At 41.3% G+C, this 21,366-nt stretch overlaps 1 protein-coding gene across 1 annotated transcript in view; it reads right to left on the bottom strand.

Moving 5' to 3' along the window:
- CORIN (corin, serine peptidase) overlaps positions 1–21,366 on the bottom strand; it is a 243,648-nt gene that overhangs the window by 4,105 nt on the left and 218,177 nt on the right. The window contains exons 18-21 of the mRNA XM_032852353.1: positions 21,164–21,213; positions 20,835–21,009; positions 4,507–4,778; positions 2,132–2,265 (exon numbers count right to left, since the gene is read on the bottom strand). Coding sequence (XP_032708244.1) covers positions 2,132–2,265; positions 4,507–4,778; positions 20,835–21,009; positions 21,164–21,213 — 631 coding nt within the window. The remainder of the gene's footprint in view (positions 1–2,131; positions 2,266–4,506; positions 4,779–20,834; positions 21,010–21,163; positions 21,214–21,366) is intronic.

The raw sequence follows: 21,366 nt of genomic DNA, 5'->3' as shown, positions 1-21,366 counted from the left end.
ACAGAACAGAAAACCCAAGGGGCACCTGGGTGGCTCAGTGGGTTAAAGCCTCTGCCTTCAGCTCAGGTCATGATCCCAGGGTCCTGGGATCGAGTCCCGCATAGGGCTCTCTGCTTAGCGGGGAGCCTGCTTCCTCCTCTCTCTCTCTCTGCCTGCCTCTCTGCCTACTTGTGATCTCTGTCAAACAAATAAATAAAAATCTTTAAACTCTTAAAAAAAAATAAAACCCAGAAATGAACCCATAATTACATGGTTTGTTACTTTTCGACAAAGCAGGAAAGAATATCCAATGGGAAAAAGTCCCTTCAACAGTGCTGGGAAAACTAGTCAGCTACACACTAAAGAATGAAACTGGAACACCTTTTTACACCATACACAAAAATAAACTCAAAAATTTTAAAGTCCTAAATATGATACCTGAAACCATAAAAAGTCCTGAGAGAGAGAACAGGCAGTAATCTCTCTGATATCGGCCACAGCAATATTTTCTAGATATGTCTCCTGAGGCAAAGGAAATAAAAGCAAAAATAAACTATTGGGACTACATCAAAATCAAAAGCTTCTGCACAGTGAAGGAAATCATCAACAAAACTAAAAGCCTATGGAATGGGAGAAGGTAATTTTAAATGACATTCTGATAAAGGGTTAGTTTCCAAAATTGATAAGGAACTTCTACAATTCAACACCCTGAAAACAAATAATCCAATCAACAAATGGGCGAAAGACATGAACAGATGTTTCTCCAAAGAAGATACCCGGATGGCCCACAGACACACAAAAAAGATGTTCAACACCACTCATCATCAGGAAAATGCAAATCAAAACTACACCGAGATACCACCTTCCACCTGTCAGAGTAGCCAACATCAAAAACTCAAGAAGCAAGTGTTAGTGAGGGTGTGGAGACAGAGCTGCCCTCTTGCCCTGTTGGTGGGAATGCAAACTGGTACAACCACTGCGGAAAGCAGTATGGCAGTTCTTCAAAAAGTTAAAAATAGAACCACGCTATGATCCAGTAATCGCACTAGTGGATATTTACCCAAAGAATACAAAAACACTCCTTCAAAGGGATAGGTGCACCCCTGTGTTTACTGCAGCATTATTTACAATAGCGAAACTGTGGAAACAGCCCGACTGTCCATTCCATTGAGAGAATGGATAAAGAAGATGTGGTACGCATATACAATGGAATATTAGGCCATACAAAGAATGCAGTCTTGCCATTTGCAATGATATGGATGGGGCTAGAGGGCAGTATGCTAAGCAAAGTCAGTCAGAGAAAGACAAATACTGTATGATTTCACTCATATGTGAAATTTAAGAAACAAACAGATGAACATAGGGGAGAAAAAGAGAGACAAGCCAAGAAACAGACTCATCGTGGTAGAGAACAAACCGCTGGTTATCGCAGGGGAGGTGGGTGGGGGATGGGTGTGATCCGAGATGGGGACTAAGGAGCGCACATGTCATGACGAGCACAGGGTGACGCATGGAAGTGTGGAATCACTCTGTTGTACCCCTGAAACTAGCATCACATTGTATTTAAGTATACTGGAATTAAGATTAAAAAATGGGAAAAAAAAGTAAGCTTCTTTGAGCACTTGTACCTTTTTATTCTGCCCTGGGAGCCAGTCCAATTGTCAATGAGCATTTATTGGGTAAAAATAAAAACGCCTCCCTGCTTTGGAAGGTAGCACGCTCGGCAAACCACCGTGACCGGAAACCCTGGGTGTTGAAAGGTCCTGTCCAGTGATCGTTCAGGGCATGCTGGCAATCAGAGGCAGGCCCAGGCAATACCAGTGCGATCGACTCCAGAGACAAAGGTCATTCTGTCACACACCCTGGAAGCTGGGATGTGGGTGTGGGCTTTACTGCCATCACCCTGATGGGATGCTGGTCCCAGGCGGCAGGTGAGAGAGCCGAAGGCAACCGGAGAGAAGGGCACAGAGGCAGTGAGGGGGTTCGCTTGGGCACCGGAGAGAGTACAGACTGTGAATAATTGAACCTCGGGTAATAAGCAATCTCTGAAAACTATTCCCGAAGGGTGGCATGTGAATAACAATGAGTTTATAGGGCCCCCACTGACGTGACCACAGAACCGACTGTCCTCACGACGCGGAGAGCAATTTACCATGCACGAGTCCACGGTACCAGACTCGTAGCCGGCGCATATCATCCGTGCGGTGATGGTCTTCATGTCGAAGTAGGACTGGCACTGCTCCAGGGAGATGATGCGGACTTCTCCCTCTTGCAGCTTAAAAGGCACTGGGGTTTTAAAAAAGAAAAAGAAACGAAAGATCTAAGAGGGCAATTTGACTAAAAAATGAGGCTAAGCCGTACAGGAAATGATTACCTCTGTATACCCAGAGACCCATATTTACTTAAAATGCCATTCCAAAGACAAGGCTTGTTTGGCATCAAAATTTTCAGTGAGAAGTGGTCATCTAGTCAAACACCTTTATTTTATTAATGAGAAACTGAGGCACAGATGGGATCAATAACTTGGTTAGGTAACGTGGCTCCTGCTTTTCCCCTCTTAATATATGCTTCAACAAGAACAACAGCTACATGATGAAAAGAAAAAAATCAAGCCAGGGCCCTGCCCCAGGTGATGGGTTAGCCCAGCTCGCCCATTGGGTCTAACAGGGGAAGGGGGACTCTATCTTAGGTTTAAAGACTGTGTCTCACCATGTTACCATGGCCATTACCGGTGGAAAGAACCTGTAATTCTTTTTTTTTTTCCCTAAGATTTTATTTATTTATTTGACAGAGAGATCACAAGTAGGCAGAGAGGCAGGCAGAGAAAGAGAGGGAAACAGGCTCCTCACTGAGCAGAGAGCCCAATGTGGGGCTTGATCCCAGGACCCTGAGATCACGACCTGAGCCGAAGGCAGAGGCTTTAACCCACTGAGCCACCCAGGTGCCCCAGAACCTATAATTCTTGAAGGGATGATAGGAAGATGTCGAAAGGAACAAAGCCATCCCTTGCTATCAGCAGAGGGAACACACAAATTCTATCTGTTTCTAAGTTCTCACGGAATAATAATGGGTTTCCTGAAGCATAATCTTTTGTTGTTGAGACCTACAAATTATACACATAATTCCCCTTTTAGATAGTGATGGTGAAGCAGTGTATATTATATACAGGGTAGCTTATGGGAAGAAAGGAGCACGTCTGGAAAATCAATATGATGGAAACAGTTTTGGAGAGTTGTCCAAAAAATGGTAATAGGAACCATCACTAACGTTATTGGGTACTAGTGGTAGGTCTGGACGTGCACTCAGCGTTTTCTGGGCCTACGGTCTTGAATCGTTACAATAATCCTGTGAATTAGACAGTTGCTATTATTTTTTTCCACTTTATGGTAAGCTAGGAATTCAGGGTCAATCAGACCTTTCTCACTGAATTCGGACCCCCACCCTTCACACTACACCATATGTGTGGTATGTATGATGCTACATGACTGTTCTGAGTCTGATGCAGATATTATAGAAACAATACAAGGAAGGGTGATATAAAGTATATTCTGCTGTTATATCACACCACATTCCTAATTATAGCTTTGAAAAAACGAGGTCTACAGGAATGGTGACGTCATATGTCCAACACTGCCTTCGAAGGTCTTCCATGGGAGCGCTTCGGAAGTCATTGACTCACCTCTGTTTCTCGGCTTTTTCTTTGTTGTCAATTGATTATGTAGAAAAGAAACTCAACTTAGCCCAAAACTTATCTGACTAAATTTTAAGGAACAAAAAATTTGTGCTTCAGATTGGCAGTTGCCAAGGTAGAGTGGGACACCAACGTCCCTCACCATTCCCGAGAGCCATGGCGTTACTCTTGAGAAAGAGCAGCCAGCACTTGCTGTTAAAGAAGCTATCTCATTGATTACAGTCTTATTCTACACTTTTAATAGTTCAAACCAAATGAGGGGGTCCATTATGGGGGCTGGGAGTAAAGAGTACAGATTCTTTAATGTTTATAGGTTTTATATGTTTAAATCACCCAGGGAGCCAAATTTAATCAATTTAAATAGGGAAATAGCAAGTCAGTTTTCTTTCTGGACAGACTCACAGGCTGTGTTATAGATGTTGAGAAGACCAAATCGTAACACAGAACAGGAAATAGGACCACGTGTGCAGCTTGACGGGGGGACTGGAACAGCCCAGCTGCTAGAGAGAGGCGCCGAGAGACTCTGCCTGCGGGGCGGAAATCACTGGTAAGACGGTCTCAAGCCAAGAGGACCAACAGGCCTTGTCTTGCATGGCGGCTCCACAGTGTGGGTCGTGGCTCTCTGAGTAGAAAATCTGAGGTGTGGAGAAGGATCTTTGAGGCTGCCTCTGAGTGTGGCAGGTCTAAGTACCACGAAGTACTGCCCTCTCCCTTTTGCCATTTGTGGCTCCACTTCTAGAAGCGGAAACCGGAAATTGTTGCCAAAGCCTGGGAGGTAGCACAGTGGTATTGGGGTATAAAGGGAGAGGCAAGCATTGCCGAGGCTCCTGACTTACTTTTGTTGCCCATGTGCCCCCAGCCTGTGATGTAGCAGTACGTATCGGGTTCCAAGGCCTGCTCTGAGCTGGGCAAGCAGACCGGCCGGACGTAGCTGGTTTCATTGACGTCTTCGCTTAGCTCCACGATACTGATGTCATAGTCCACCACGGCTCGGCTATAGCGAGGGTGCAGGACGATGGTCTTCACCAGGCGTGTCTGCATGAACGTCGACGGGTGGTCCAGATTGTTGATGCCAAACACCACTTTCCAGACGGCAGCATTCTCTCGCCTGAAAGAATGAATTCAAGAGCTATGGGTATCTTGAACTCAAATTTAAATTTTGAAATTTACATGTGATTTTGAAAATACCTTATTTATGTAAATAATGGCTCTTTCCACACCCAACGTGTGTATATATTAGAGGCTTTTCTATAATGGCCTGAGCAATTCGTAAACAGGCATTCTCGTGGAAAGCAAAACTCGTGCTTCTAGAATGGGGGTATTCTGCAAAATAAAACTTGTTTCAGTTTGAAAGGCAGGCGTGGTGGGGGGAGTGTTGCTTGCTTCATTGAGTGGGAAAAATAATAAAAAGACACGAAGAAGAGAGAGGAAATTCTGGCACATGGAGAGTCCTGAAAGTTAACTGAGTGAAGTATTTTTAGATGCACTGACTAGAATAATCCCAGTGAGAGTTCAAAAACAATGCAGTCTGAGACTGACCACTGGAAGTCACGGGTCACCTTTTTAAGCATTTGGCTTGAAATTTTCAGAAGGTTCCCTTGAAAACTTGCCATTTCTCTGAAGTACTTGCTCCTTCTTGGAGGAATGTCTTAGTCTTGACTTTTTCCTCTTCTTTCTTTTTATATATTTTTGAAGATTTTATTCGTTTATTTGTCAGAGAGAGAGTGCACACACAAGCTGGGGGAGTGGCAGGCAGAGGGAAAAATAGACCCCCCACTGAGCAGGGAGCCCAATGTAGGACTCCATCCCAGGACCCCGGGATCATGACCTGAGCTGAAGGCAGACACTTAACCAACTGAGCCACCCAGGTATCCCTCCTTTCTTTTCATTTTTCCTCCTGTCTCCTCTTCTTCTCTGCTCTCAAGTCTATGTCCAAGTGTCCCAGGGCTCTTTTGTCCATCTTCTTATTCCATGATAAGATTATGGAATCTAATTATCCCCTTTAAGATCTCATGGAGTCCAGTGGTTTTTAAATGCCACCAAATCCTCGGAACTCCCAAACGTGCATCTCCACCCTCCCCACTGAGCTGCAAACTTAAATACACAATTATCCATTTGACACACTCGCTTGTATGTTTAATAAGAGCTAAGAATTTTCAGTGCTTCTCATGTATTTGACTATGTTCTTAAGCATTCAGAATTCATCTTACAGATATTCAGTATTTATAACCATGTGGCAGAGCTGAATCATCTCTTTCTCTTATCCCAACACCATCTTCATCAGCAAGTCTTCACCACTCCACTTTCAAATATACCCTGAATCTTGCTATTTCTCCTTCCTCCACGATCTATCTTAATATAAACCACTGTCATGTACTTGGATGACTGCAATGGCCTCCCAGTTGGTGGCCTTTCTTCTACTCTTAGCACACTGGGCCCATTTTCCTCATGGCAGCAGAGTAATCTTTTTAAAAACAAAATTAGATTGAGTCCATTTCCTGCTCATAATTCTCCAGGGACTTTGAGTCACGCTTGAGATACACTGTAGACTCCTCATGGCCTCTAAGCTGACCCGCTCCATTCCAACCCCAAGGACTTTCTCTTTTTGGATATGCTGAGGACACACCCAACCCAGAGGGTCTCCCCTTTCTGTTCTCTCTGCTCCCATATGGTTCCGACCTTAACTCCTTCTCTTCTTTGAGGTCTCAGCTCAAAAACACCACCTCTTCCCTGCTGCCCTCCTTGGCCACCCAGTCTAGGCTTTATTCTGTCCCCATCACTCTCTACTCTTGACCTTGGTTTAATTTCCATCTCACTGATATCAATGGCATTGGCACAGCTGTTTGTCTGTTCTCTGCCTTGTGCCCAGAATATAAGTTCCGTGAGACCAGGGACTAGGTTGGTCTTGTTCTCTGCTGTATTCACAGGGCCTAGGGACTAACATGCAGTGGCTTCTCAACAAGTGTTTGTTTAAGGACAGCCCAATGCATGTTGTTTCAAAACATGTACTAGGGGCCAAATCCCGCCACATAGGCAAGGTCTGTTCTTCATCAGTCCCTCTACCCTCTCTTCCATTCCCAGTCCCAGTCCGCTCTGGACAACCAGAGTGGGCCAGGAGCAAAGGAATGGACGTGGAGAGGACTGCAGTGCTAGTGGGGCTTTCTGAGCGGATACTCCCTCCTCAGGGGTAGGGCAAGTGAGCCATGCCACCTCTGGCCCCACTTGGGACCTTGTCCAACTAAATTTGGTTGATTTGACCCACTAAACAGTTGTTTTTCAACCCAGGCTGAAGCTTTCAAACACCGATTTTCTGGGCATCACCCCATGTCAATTCCAAGTTTTGGGCTGGGGCTGGGAATGCAGACTTTTAAGAGTCTCAGATTAAAACTCACCCGCATTCCTCCTTTCCTTGGCATCCTTTTCTTCATTGTGTTCTCATGCATGGCAAAGATTATCCTCTCAGAAGGATAAGGAAAGAAGTGGCCAAGGTCAGCATCAACCTGTTTATGGCATTGCTGGATTCTTGGAGTACAGTACTGAAAGACTGCTCTACATGGCCCGCACATTCTATCCTTTTGCCATTGTGAAAAATAATAATTCTAGCACTATACAAATAGGAATTGATGTCATTCTTTGTGATATAGGTATTAGATATAGACATATAGATAGGTATATATTTATAGCAACTCTTTCATGCCAAATATTGTGCAAGGATTACAACAAGCTAGACAGACATGATTCCATCTACACAAGCTTGAGTGAAGATGAACAATTAAAGAAACAATCAAAGTAAAATGCAGGAAGCGCTATCTCATGAGCATTATAAGATGATACTACAGAATTATTTTCATTAAATAAAGCCATCACTGAAAGAACATGTCTTTCTTTTCTTTCCTTCCTTCCTTCCTCCCTCCCCCTCTCTCTTTCTTTCCTTCCATCTTTCCTTCCTTCTTCTTTCTTTCCTTCCATCTTTACTTCCTTCATTTCTTTCTTTCTTTCCATCTTTCCTTCCTTCCTTCCTTTCTATCCCCCTCTATTTTTTTCCTTTCTTCCTTCCTTCCTTTTCCTCAATCCCCTCTTTTCTCTCTCTGTCCCTCCATTCTTTCTCTTTCTCTCCCCTCCTTCCTCCTCTCCCTCACTTCCTCCTTTTCCTCACTTCTCCTTCCTCCCTTCCTTCCCTTCTTCCCTTGTTACTTCCATTTTATTGTCTACAGAAGTAAGTGCATGACCATTTGAGAAATTCAATATTCACTTGAGATTCTATTATTTAAGGCATCTGAAATCAAGCAACAATTTATGTCAAATTTCTGCCTATTTAATAGCTTCTTGACCTTGTTTCAGAGCTACTAGATTTTGCTTCTAACAAATATTCATCCATTTGCTCAAATAACGAGCAGTATTTCAAATAGTTGAATACTGCAAATTATTTGTAACAAGATGAAATAACAAATTTCAGACTTAATTACTATATTGTGCTTAATCTAATTCTAATAGTGAGAAATAAAACTGCTAAATGTTATAACTTGTACCTAGTAGTTTACTGCTACACAAGCTACTATATCCTTATGGCATTAACATCACCAAAAACAAACACACCAAAAAGTATATAGGAAATTTACATAATTTTTGTAAATAGTGAGGATATTGTTTTTTCCACTTTTTCAGTGTGATGGAAAAAATGAAGTCTCTTTGATGTTTTTTTTTCCTCAAGTCTGGTAAAAACCAGGAAAACCACAACCTGTTGTTAGAAATGGGGATGTGAGGGGCACTTGGGTGGCTCAGTGGGTTGAGCATCTGCCTTCAGCTCAGGTCATGATCTCAGAGTCTCGGGATCAAACCCCGCATTGGGCTCTCTGCTCGGCAAGGAGCCAACCTCCCCATCTCTTTCTGCTTACTTGTGATCTCTCTATGTCAAATAAATAAATAAAATCTTGAAAAAATAAAAAAGAAATGGGGATGTGAGTGAGGGAACTGTGTATCAATGGTATATGAGCGTATTAAACACATGCCGGAAAGAATGAGTCAGGAATAATGGCAGAGACAGCCCTGTCTTGGTGGAAGCAAAAAGGGGAAAGAAAATTTAGGGCAATATTAATGCCACATGAGTCTAATTTCAGTGCATATTACTCTCTGTGGAGAAACACATAAGAACAAGCTATGTTCATATGGGCTTTTCAATGAAAAGAGTTTTGAGGGACAAAGGAAAAAAGACAAGTATAGCTGCTGAAAATCTTCACCACAGGGGGACTTTTTCAAACTGAGCTGTCAGACCTCAAATCAGCAGCATAGAGAACTGGCACATCTTAAAGAAGTTTCTGCAAAGACCCCTTCATGCTCTGGGAGGGAGAAGAAGCAGGAGAGGAAGCCCAGTGAAAATCAACCATTCACAATGAAAATGGCTGAGGAAGACGTTAAGAGACCCTTTTCTCCTTAGATTCTAGCTCCACATGGCATTTCCTTGTCTGAAATTCACATTTCTTGTCTAATCTACTCCATGCTTATACACTGCTATAACCATGGATACACTTTACAGAGAACATTGAGATGATACGATTTCAATGTAGAATTCTTCAATCATCAGCTCTAGAAAGAAAGCCCGGCTATGTATACATTTTAGATGACATGCAGGAAAATGTATACAAAATTACAGGCACACTGCCCTTGGTCATAAGATCCAGTCAAGTTGGCTTATGATTTGCCAGTCTAAACCCTAGTTTAGATACATAAATGCCACATTTTTACTTACTTCAGCTAGCCAGGTTTAGAGATTTTCTATTTTCATCTTTTCTGAAAACCATAAAATTTCCCTTTCTTTCTTCCTTTCTGGTTTTGCTTTAATATCATATATTTAACATTTATCATTTTAAGAAAGAAAATTAATATTTATAATTAACACCTGTGATATAAATCACCATATTTTACAAGTCTTACTCCAGAAATAACACAGCTAAGTGGTGATTTGGAGGCAGTTTGATTTGGATGTAGTTTGAAGGTGACCAAATTTGCACTAAGAAATATCACACAATAGCATTTGCTGTTCTACAAATCTCACAACCCTCTTACTTTATATATATATATATATATATATATATATATATATGCATGTATTTATATATATTTAAATGTATTAAATATATATATATATTTAATACAGAGAGAGAGAGCACAAGTAGGAGGAGTAGCAGGCAGAGGCAGAGGGAGACACAGGCTCCCTGCTGAAAGACTCCATCCCAAGATCCTGGGATCAGGACCTGAACCAAAGACAAATGCTTAACCAACTAAGCCACCCAGGCATCCCGACTGTCTTACTTTTAATATTGTGCTCTGCCCTTGGTATTTGTAAAGGAATTCTCTTTGACACATCCAGGGAACAGACTTTAGAATGGGGTGATCACAGACTGAATATGTGCGGGGACTGGGCAGGAGTCATAGCAGAGAGTCAAATCACTGGCTCTACCCATCTGGAGGGTCATCCACTTCCCTGTTCCTGCTTATTATTTTTTTTTAACTTTTTTTTAAAGATTTTATTTATTTATTTGATAGACAGAGGTTGCAAGTAGACAGAGAGGCAGGCAGAGAGAGAGAGGAAGCTAAGCAGGCTCCCTGCCGAGCAGAGAGCCCGATGTGGGGCTTGATCCCAGGACCCTGGGATCATGACCTGAGCCGAAGGCAAAGGCTTTAACCCACTGAGCCACCCAGGCGCCCCCCTGTTCCTGCTTATTGCTGTCATGTTGGAAAGCCAGGTAGGACCTGACCTTTTCAGTGTTCAAGGGAAGCCAGAGTTCTGGATTCTTTTTAAGGTATCTGCAGTTTTAAATGTTGCCCCCCCCCAAAAAAAACAAAAGGCAATACAATAAGCAAAATAAACCAGCAGCCTAGATTTATAGTAGTATGAGCTCTACTTCATAGCTTTCCTAGTATGTCTATATGCATTATTTCAAGTGATCTTGCCAACTGTGAGATGTAACAGGAATTCTTATTCCTTTTCAGAGAAGAGAAAGCAGTGACTCATAGCAGATGAATGACTCATCTAAGGTCACAAAGGTAGTCAAGGATGGTAACAGACCAGAATGCTGGTCCTTTAAACCCCTAGACCACGCCTTCACCTTTTCTACTAAACTTCTCTGGAACAAAAAGGAAGGTCCACAGGCATCTACATAGGAATCAGGTACTGGCCACGGAGAAGGGTGTCACATGGTGGGCTCACTGGCGGGTGACAGGATGGCAGACAGCAGGAAGAGATCTTCTATTTCCTGAACATATCTCCTGGGCATGATGGGGAATTAGTCACCAGCGGTGAAATTACAGAAAGTGAACTATCCTGTTGTCCAGGGTCCAAAAAAGCAAGAGAAGAGGGTAGTCAGATACATATCCTAGAAATTCAAGAATCAGATTTCAGAATATTTGGAGGAAAAAAAAGGCAGACATGATACTGTATCCAGGAACTCTTAGAGCAAGTACAGATCAAGAGAGAGGAGAGAAATAAAATGCCAGATTCTGATGATGCCATCACAAGTGACTGCGATAAGAAAATGAAGAATCAGCTAAAGGGAATGTGCCTGCATCAGGATCCCAGAGCTTTGCGACTGCAAACTCTACCACAGAAGAGAGGCATGAAAGTGTAACAATTACTGGAAAGTCTTAGTCATAGACTGAGCAGGGGCTTGTTTAAAAAGGAGAAAAGTAGGAAACATAAAAATGGCTTCTCCATGAAACAATATGCAAAAACAAGTAAATGGGAAAATTTCTGTCTGTAGAAAATAATATTAATAAAGAGCTAAGACAAAACAGAATTGTCTCGAGCTTCCTTTGCTTCCAATTTCTCCATTCAAAGAGGATGTTCTCCAGACAATATGCCAAAGAGTCATCTTCCATTTGATAAAACATACAGGTGTTTAATACGTGACAATGCTGAACTCATGTGTGGTCTAAGATTTGGGAGGACTCAGTGAGACATCGTTGACCTTCAGTAGATGAATTAACATTTCTAGATCCAGACAAATTATAGTCCTAACTACTGAAAGAACTGCACATATTATTACTAAGAAATATCTAGAAGGGGCTGGTTAGGCAGTTAACAAATATTTATGAGTGGCTGCTATAGGCCATGCTGAAAAAAATGAGAACACAAGGGTGAGGAAGGCAATTCGTGCCCTCATAGAGATTTCATTCTACTGCACTAAAGAATATATAAAGAAATAAGATATTTTGGAGCACTTAGAAGTGACAAAATAGGGTTATATGATGGATGACTGAGGGGGTTGATTTCACTGTAGCCAAATAGTTAGGGAAGGTCTTTGACAAAGTCATACTTAGAGACTTTAATTACCAGAAGGAGGTTGTTTTGTGACTCTACCTGCAAAAGCAGCAAGTTCAAACATCCTGAGATAGAAATGAGCTTGGAAAATTCAGACGCACAAAGAAGGCTTGATGTCTGCAGCCCATGAACCATGGGAGAATAGGGGGAGATTTTGTCTAAGAGGTAGGACTAGATCTTGAAAGGCCATGATGAGGAGATTTTATTCTTGTTGTAATGGGAAGGGTTTTAAGCATACCTAGATCTTGGACTTCTAGCTTCCAGAACTGTAAGATAATAAAATTCTGTTGTTCAAGCCACCTAGTTTATGGTATTTTGTTATGACAGCCCTAGGAAACTAATATAATAATGAGCCCTGGTATGATGATGGCTTAGAATAGGATTATAGCATGAAGATGGTGAGAGGTGCTTCGGTTAGAGATAATTTGAAAAAAGATCCTACAGAAATTATTATTAGAGTAAATGTGAGAGGAATTAAGGATGATTCCTAGGTTTGACAAACGAATGGATAATGATGATTTTTACTGAGATGGGGAAAGTTTCTGAGGCACACAATTATTTGATCAGTAGGCGAGGTAAGAAATCAAGTTTTGTTTTGGCCATTAAAGTAGGATGTTTATTGCACACTCAAATGGACATCTCATCTCATCTAGTTATATACACATGTTTAAAGTCTGTGGGTAGGGATGCTGGTAGGGAAAATTCTGGGCCGGGCTGAAGATATAAGTTTGGAAGTCATGAATAAATGTATGATATTCATATTTATATTCAAATATTATATTCATAATAATATTCATATCAGTACTTGTATTCATATTTGTTCAAATACGTACATGTATTTGAAACCATATTATGAGATGACTGCAGACAGATAAGAAAGCCAAGAATTGGGTCCTTGTCTTAGCTCGGGATGCTATAACAAATTACCATAGAGTGAGTGACTTAAATAAGATATATTTATTTCTCCTAGTTCTGGGGCCATGGCTAGGTTCTAGTGAAGATATACTACCTAGTTTATAGATAAAAATCTTCTTTTTGTAACCTCATATGGCAGAAAAAGGTAGCAAGTACTCTTCTTTCTATGTGGACATTATTCCCATTTTGGGGTTTCCACCATCATGATTTAATTACCTCTCAAGGGCCTCACCTCCTAATTCCATTCTGTTGGAGGTTAGAGTTTCAACATGTGCATTTGGAAGGGAAACAAAGCCTGAAGTCCATAATAGCTCTGGAGCATTAAAGCCTTCAGTGGCCTAAAAAAGGAAGAGATGGGAAAAGAGAAAGAAATGGGTAGGTTGGTGAAATAAGAGGAAAACAGGAATATTTTTGATATTCTAAAATTAAAGTGAAGAAAGTATTTCAAGACAGATATGATGATGAAATACTAGGGAGGGTTCCAATAAGTTGGAAACTGAAAAGTCACCACTGGATATGGCAAGATGGACGTCATCAAAGACTTTGCTGTATCTGTGACATATCTGTGATGACCTTGATGAGAGCTCAACCAGAGTGGGCTGAGGAGAATATGGGAAGCAGAAAAAGGGAGACAGTGACTGTACGAAAGTCTGTTGGGAGTTTTACTGTGAATTCCAGGCAGAATGAGCAATAGTTGAGGAGAGATGGAAAAGCAAGAGAAGGCGACTCAAGTTAGTGATATCAAGGCAAGTTTGTCAAAGAGAATGATCCAGCAATAAGGGAATAATTGATGCAAAATGGAAATGATTATTTTAAAAATCAAGTTTTTAAAAAGATGAAGTGGATACGATTGTCTTAAATAGAAACAGACACACATCTTCTACATTAATTCAAGGGAAAGAAGGGGATGTGGCCATATTTACAGGTAATTTGTTGGGGCTAAGGGTAAGACAAAGGGAAATGTATGATGGTGTCTGTTTTCTCCATGAAGTATGATGTGAGACCAATGGAGGGTGAGAGGATTAGCGGAGAAAGGAGATGTCAGGAAGTTGTCTCTTAGGGTAGAAAAATGACTTTACTATGGAGGTATATTGGAAGTGTCCCATATTATTAGATGCTCATTTGAGAAACTCCCAGTTTCTGTGACCCCCCAGAAACTATGAGGTTTGGCACATATTTTAAGCCAACTTCCAGCCACATACATCCTAAACCCAGATATTTTCCACTGGAGAGAGGAGGACGAGAGAGAATTTCTCCATAGGAGGCAGCACAGTGGCAAGCATAGAGTCAGGTCATTGTCACCAAGGACCTTTTTTTTTTAATGTAATTTTTTATTATGTTTTGTTAGTCACCATACAGTACATCATTAGTTTTTGATGTAGTGTTCCATGATTCATTGTTTGCATAAAACACCCACTGCTCCATGCAACATGTGCTCTCCTTAATACCCATCACCAGGCTCACCCAACCCCCCACTTTCCCCTCCCCTCTGAAAACTGCAATATGATTCCTGGAGTCCATAGTCTCTCATGGCTCATCTCCCCTCTAATTTACCCCTCTTCATTTCCCCCTTTCTTCTCCTAATGTCCTCCATGCTATTCCTTATATTCCACAATAAGTGAAACCATATAATACTTGTCTTACTCTGTTTGACTTATTTCACTCAGCAAAGTCTCCTCCAGTCCCAACCATGTTGATGCAAATGTTGGGTATTCATTCATCTTTCTGGATGGCTGAGTAATATTCTGTTGTATATATGGACCACATCTTCTTTATCCATTCATCCGTTGAAGCGCATCTCAGCTCCTTCCACAGTTTGGCTATTGTGGCCATTGCTGCTATGAACATTGGGGTGCATATGGCCCTTCTTTTCACTACATCTGTATCTTTGGGGTAAACACCCAGTAGTGCAATTGCTGGGTGATAGGCTTATCCATTATGACCAGGTGGGATTTATCCCTGGGATGCAAGGGTAGTTTAACATGTGCAAATCAATCAATGTGACAGAACACATAAATAAGAGAAGAGACAAGAACCACATGGTCCTCTCAACTGATGCAGAAAAAGCATTTGACAAATTATAGCATCCTTTCCTGATTAAAATTCTTCAGAGTGTCGGGATAGAGGGAACATTCCTCAATTTCATAAAAACCATGTATGAAAAGCCCACAGTGAATATAATTCTCAATGGGGAAAAGTTGAGAGCCTTTCCCTTAAGATCAGGAACATGACAAGGATGCCTACTCTCGCCACCATTGTTCAACATAGTACTGGAAGTCCTAGGAACAGCAATCAGACAACAAAAAGAAATAAAAGGTATTCAAATTGGCAAAGAAGAAGTCAAACTCTCTCTCTTCGCAGATGACATGATACTTTATGTGGGAAAACCCAAAAGACTCCACCCCCCAAATTACTAGAACTCATACAGCAATTCAGTAATGTGGCAGGATACAAAATCAATGCACAGAAATCAGTTGCTTTCTTATGTTAAAAATGTAACTATACAAAAGGAAATCAGAGAATCGATTCCATTTACAATAGCACCAAAAACCGTAAGATACCTTGGAATAAACCTAACCAAAGAGGTTAAGGATCTATACTCTTGGAACTACAGAATACTCATGAAATAAATTGAAGAAGACACAAAAAGATGGAAGAACATTCCAAGCTCCTAGATCAGAAGAATAAACATCATTAAAATGCCTATGCTGCCCAGAGCAATCTATACTTTCAATGCCATCCCGATCAAAATACCAAAGGATTTTTCACATTGCTGGAACAAAGAATCCTAAATTTCTATGGAACCAGAAAAGACCCCGAATTGCCAAGGAAATGTTGAAAAAGAAAAACAAAGCAGGGGCATCATGTTGCCGGATTTTGAGCTATATTACAAAGCTGTGATCACCAAGATAGCATGGTATTGGCACAAAAACAGATACATAGACCAGGGAACAGAGTAGAGAGCCCAGACATGGACCCTCAACTCTATGGTCAACTAATCTTTGACAAGCAGGAAAAAATATCCAGTGGAAAAAAGACAGTCTCTTCAATAAAAGGTGCTGGGAAAATTGGACAGCTATATACAGAAGAAACTCGACCATCCTCTTACACCATACTAATAGGACTTTTTAAAACCGTACTTGCTTACTTTTCAGTGCTTCTGGAAAATAGCACCCCAGGGAGGTATGGAACCCAAATGTAGAATTTCTGCTTTAGTGGACACTATTACTGATGGGTATGGATCAAATGGCTTAAGTTGATGGAAAGTAAAAACAAACTGAATTATCAGCACAGTTCATAAACACCTAAAAATAAAGAAGGAAACATGAGGATACAACATGATTTAACTTTTTTTTTTTTTTAAGATTTTTATTTATTTATTTGAGAGAGAGACAGTGAGAGAGAGCATGAGCGAGGAGGTCAGAGGGAGAAGCAGACTCCCCATGGAGCTGGGAGCCCGATGTGGGACTCGATCCCGGGACTCCAGGATCATGACCTGAGCCGAAGGCAGTCGTCCAACCAACTGAGCCACCCAGGCGTCCCTGATTTAACTTTTAATAGAAAGTCAGACCAAGCCTCTCACTTCCTTTTCTGAGTGCACTAACAGACTGTTAGACCAGGAGAGCTGGCAAGAGCAGTGATTTTGCCTTGTGGAGAATGAGTCAGGGAGCTGTCCAGAAGGAAGAAGAAAGATAATTGAGTAATATTAAGGGTCTAACTGATGTTGAAAGTCAGGGACGGTGCTGATATGCCCTCTTGGGGGATGTTCTCCCTCAGCTCTGAAAAGCAAGAATATTAGGACCTGAAAATGTGGTATTCACATTCACTCTTTTTCGGAGATCTGCCCAGTGTGTATGGCAGACAGATCCAGGGACAAAGACCTTGTAGTTCTCAGCAATAGGACTGACGTGATAAGCTTGGTGCACAAGGTTAACTGGGAAGAGAAAGGGCACACGGAGAAGACTGGGGGACTGAAATCATTGGGGGACACGTGCAGACCAGCAGCTGCTGTCCTGTTGGAGACAAGAGCTGGTTGGGAGAAATCACAGCGTGGGTGACATGGCGGGGTTAAGGGTTATGGTCCTGTAGTGAGGTGATCATTTTTCATGTGCGTTTCCTGAAGAGAAATTAGGCACTCCTGACAATGACTACTTGTGGGTCAGCCTCAGTTCAGCCTTGAGACTTTTAGAGGCAGAATAAGACAGAAAATTGCTTGTTAAAGTACCCCTGAAAGTCAGTCTTTCTTCCTCAGAAGTGTTGGAAGTTTTGTGATTAGGGCATTATGGGACTTGGTCTGATCAGCTTAGTATCTCATACGTTTTTAATTCTCATTTGGGATTTTTAAATACTCCATAAGACAGCAAAACAAATTTGTCCTTTTTTTTTTTTTTTAAACCAATATAATTAAAAGAGACAGGCTTGAGAAGACCTAAAGATGGGTCACGCTGGGCCTTGCCGAAGTATGGAATCACACTATGAAGTGAATCCCGTTAATTGCAGCAGCTGAAATCAGGCTTACAATGAGAAGTTCTCGATGTCTGCAGGCCACTGGACAGGATTGTAAAATGGAATCTGTTATTAGTACACATACTAATTCAAGCTTTTTCAAGCGAAGGCTTTTTTGAAGTTGGGCAATTTCTAGCCTTTTCTCGACAGGCTTCTTTAGTGTTTTATAAAATTTCACCGAGACCTTTTATATAATATCCATCTCCCTTAACTGTAAATACATATTTCTTCTCTACTGCAAGGTCTCTTGTGAACTTTACAGAGCTGTTGGGCAAAGAGGAAGCTTGGATACCACATATGGAAATGACACAAGAGGCCTAAGAACCTGGCTTAACTAGCAGGTAAACAGAATTGTTCCTTTTAAAGAACTGTTGGATTTATTTAAGTCATTGTGTTTTGATGAATGTACTCTTTTTAGTATCATCTCTGCTTATCACAGGGATATAAATCAAAACTGGACAAGACATCTGGAAACATCTGGCCCCTTCCAAAGCAATAACACAGTCATGTATTTCCCAACATACTACATAGATTCTTCCAATCATTTTGGATCTTACACATTAAAAATCCTCAAGAGGGGCTTCTGGTTTGATTTTTTAATATTTTATTTTCCCTAGAGGAGCAGTCAACTAGATATGCACATTTTCATTTTATAATCCCTTATCACATTCTATTTTTTTTTAAACATCTGCCTCCTTACTAGGTTAGCACTCCAAGGAAAGAAAGGTGTATTCATCTCTGGAACCCCCATGTAGAGCTAAGAATAGATGCTGGGACTCTAGTCTGTAGAAACAAGAGGACCAGTGGGTGAGTAGTTTTGTTTGAGAAGATGAATTATAGTATTGTTAAGATGGTAGCAAGCTGGAACTAACCTGAATGTACATTGCCTGGGGAATAATAGAAAAAGTTATGGTAAATCTAGATAAGGGACTATCATTTAGTTTTGAAAAAGAATGAGCTCGAGCTCCACCCATTGACTCAGAGGGAGGTCCATGATATATTGTTGTATGATAAAAGCAACAAACAAAAGCACAGACTGTGATTCCAAACTGTAAAAGTGAATAGTGGGACCCTGTACAGAATGCATGTGTGCTTGGCTGTCAAGGGACATTGGCTAGGTTGTAACAGGGGTTACTGTGAGGATGAGGAGAAAGTTGAGAGAGTAGGGAAGAAGATAAAAATATCGCTAGCATGTGTTGTGATGAGCACTGGGTGTTACACACAACTAATAAATCATTGAGCCCTACATCAAAAACTAATGATGTATTATATGTTGGCTAACTGAACATAATTTAAGAAAATACTGCCAGCAAAATGCAAAATTACTCATGCCAATGCAAAGGGAAAAGGTAGAATGCATGTTTTTGATAGTAGTTTTTTAAAAGAAAAGCTGACCTTTAGTGAGAGCTCACTGATCAATGTCAGACAAGCTTCTCAAGGCTTTCTACAAGACTATTTCAACTGTGCGCACCAACCCTGTGAGGTAGGAACTGTTATTTCCCTCATGTCCCAGATGAAGAAACTGTAGCCCAGAGAAGTTATGAATTGATCCATGGTGGCACAGTAAGTGGCAAAGCTTTTGTGTGCTTTTGCCAAAACAAAATAGGGGAAAAAAAAGAAATTGCATTTTTTCCTAGAAATTAACCTGATCAAATGAAAACAATCAATTTAGTTAGGTGACAGAATTATGAGTTATTTTGTTTTGAATTTTTGCTATTATTTAATATTTAATTTTCCTTTGAAATAAAGTAAATTTTTTTAAATAGAAAAAAAAGTGGCATGATTTTTTTTAAAGATTTTATTTATTTATTTGACAGACAGAGATCACAAGTAGGCAGAGAGGCAGGCAGAGAGAGAGGGGGAAGCAGGCTCCCCGATGAGCAGAAAGCCTGACATGGGGCTTGATCCCAGGACACTGAGATCATGACCTGAGCTGAAGGCAGAGGCTTTAACCCACAGAGCCACCCAGGCACCACAGCATGATAGTTTTTAAAACCTGCCCTCCTGGGGGCGCCTGGGTGGCTCAGTGGGTTAAGCCTCTGCCTTTGGCTCAGGTCATGATCCCAGGGTCCTGGGATGGAGCCCTGAATCAGGCTCTCGGCTTAGCGAGCAGCCTGCCTCCTCCTCTCTTTCTGCCTGCCTCTCTGCCTACTTGTGATCTCTGTCTGTCAAATAAATAAATAAAATATTTATAATAATAATAAATTTAAATTTATTTAAAATTCAAATTATTTATTTAAAATTAAAAATAAATAAATAAATTAAATTTAAAAACATAATAAAACCTGCCCTAAAATCCTCCTCCTACTGAAAATTTTTTTTTTTCTTCACTTTAGATCTGGGTTAGGCTTGTGAGGGCTCTGACCAGCCACGCAGGAGAGGCACCATGTGGGTGTCCCGAGGCCAGGTCTCCCTTTTGGAGAAGCTGGTTCTGGGGGATGCCAATCGCCATGGTGTACTAAGGCCCTAGTCAACAGGCAGCACGGACCACCTGACTTGCGATGGTTCCCGTCTTCAGCCTTAGAATCTTCCAGCTGAGGCCCCAGACATTGCTGATCATAGACAAACTGCACCAGCTGTGTCGTGTCCAAACGTCTGACCCCCAGATTCTTGTGGGAACATACTAAATGTCTGGGATTTTTTTGTTTGTTATTGCAATTGTTTGGTTTGGTTTTTGTTGTTGTTGTTGTTCCAAAAGTACAACAGATGGCAGGAATGGGAGAGGACCTTCTACAGTGATGGTTGTCAATATAAGGTAGGTTTGCCCTTTGTCTTATTTTTCTGCTTCCTTTAGGCATATTGTAAAAATTTATTTTATATGACAATGTGGCTGTACCATGGTGCCCAAATATTTGGTCAAACACTATTCTAGATGCTTCTGTGAAGGTGTTTTTTGAGCTAGATGAACATTTAAACTGGTGGATTTTGAATAAAGAAGATTAACCTCCACAATATGGTTATCCTCATCCCATATATGGGAGACCTGAAGAGACAGAGACTAACCTCTCCTGAGCAAGAAGAAATTCTGCCAGCAGATGGCCTTTGGGCGCCAACGGCAACTCTCCAAGTCTCCAGGATGTGGATTGACACCATTAGATTTGGACTCACCAGCACCCCCCATTCACCCTTCCTCTCTTACTGGTCTCCTGTTTTCTGGAAAACCCTAATACACATACAGTGGGACCTTCAATTCTGCTTCTCAAAGTCCTCTTCCCTCCTCTTCAGGAAAAAATCATAATCCAATAAATGATTAGCACATACACAGGATGACAACATCAAGAGTAGAAAAACTTAAGCAGATAAAGGATCAAGATCAACTGTGGCTTTTGCACTGAAGTGGCTTCAAAAATGACACATGTCTCTAAGAATGCCCAAGGGACAAAATGATCAAATCCAGGCAAAGTCAAAGGACAAAATGCAGCTTACCCCTCGAAGCAGTGGGCAACTGTCAGGACCCACTTCCTGGCAATGAGGACACAGCCACAAATATGTCCACTGGGTTCACTCTGCAGGGAACACTGCCATGGCCACCTTCCAGGGCGACTGGTCCGACCCCCAAGGATTCTCTTGTTCATTCGGGCCGCCGGGCGGCGCCCACAGTCTATCAAGGAACCGGAAAGACCATGTGGGATTCACCGCCAAACCCAGCGCCAAACTTGGATCTTTGCTGTTAAGTGCAAGTTTCTGTTTTTTCCCCCGAGCCAATCCAGTTAAATTAAGTTCATAATCCATTGCTACACCACTAATTCTCTTACCTTGTTTAGTACACAGAAGAGAAATCTTACTTCTGCTATGACAAGCCTCCCTAGATTTGGAAACATAAAATGGCATAATGTTAAGCTATATATTTATGATTCACTTCAAACACTTTACCAGTGAAAAACAAGACATAGGTTCAACAGTTCCCAGAGGTCATATTCTTTGAGTAACGATTATCTGTACTTCGTGCAGAAATTCT

This window comes from Lontra canadensis, unplaced genomic scaffold, assembly GCF_010015895.1.
Source record: "Lontra canadensis isolate GAN:19392208 unplaced genomic scaffold, GSC_riverotter_1.0 scaffold1, whole genome shotgun sequence".
NCBI classification, from domain to species: Eukaryota; Metazoa; Chordata; class Mammalia; order Carnivora; family Mustelidae; genus Lontra; species Lontra canadensis.
This window is presented reverse-complemented; position numbering and strand designations above follow the sequence as displayed.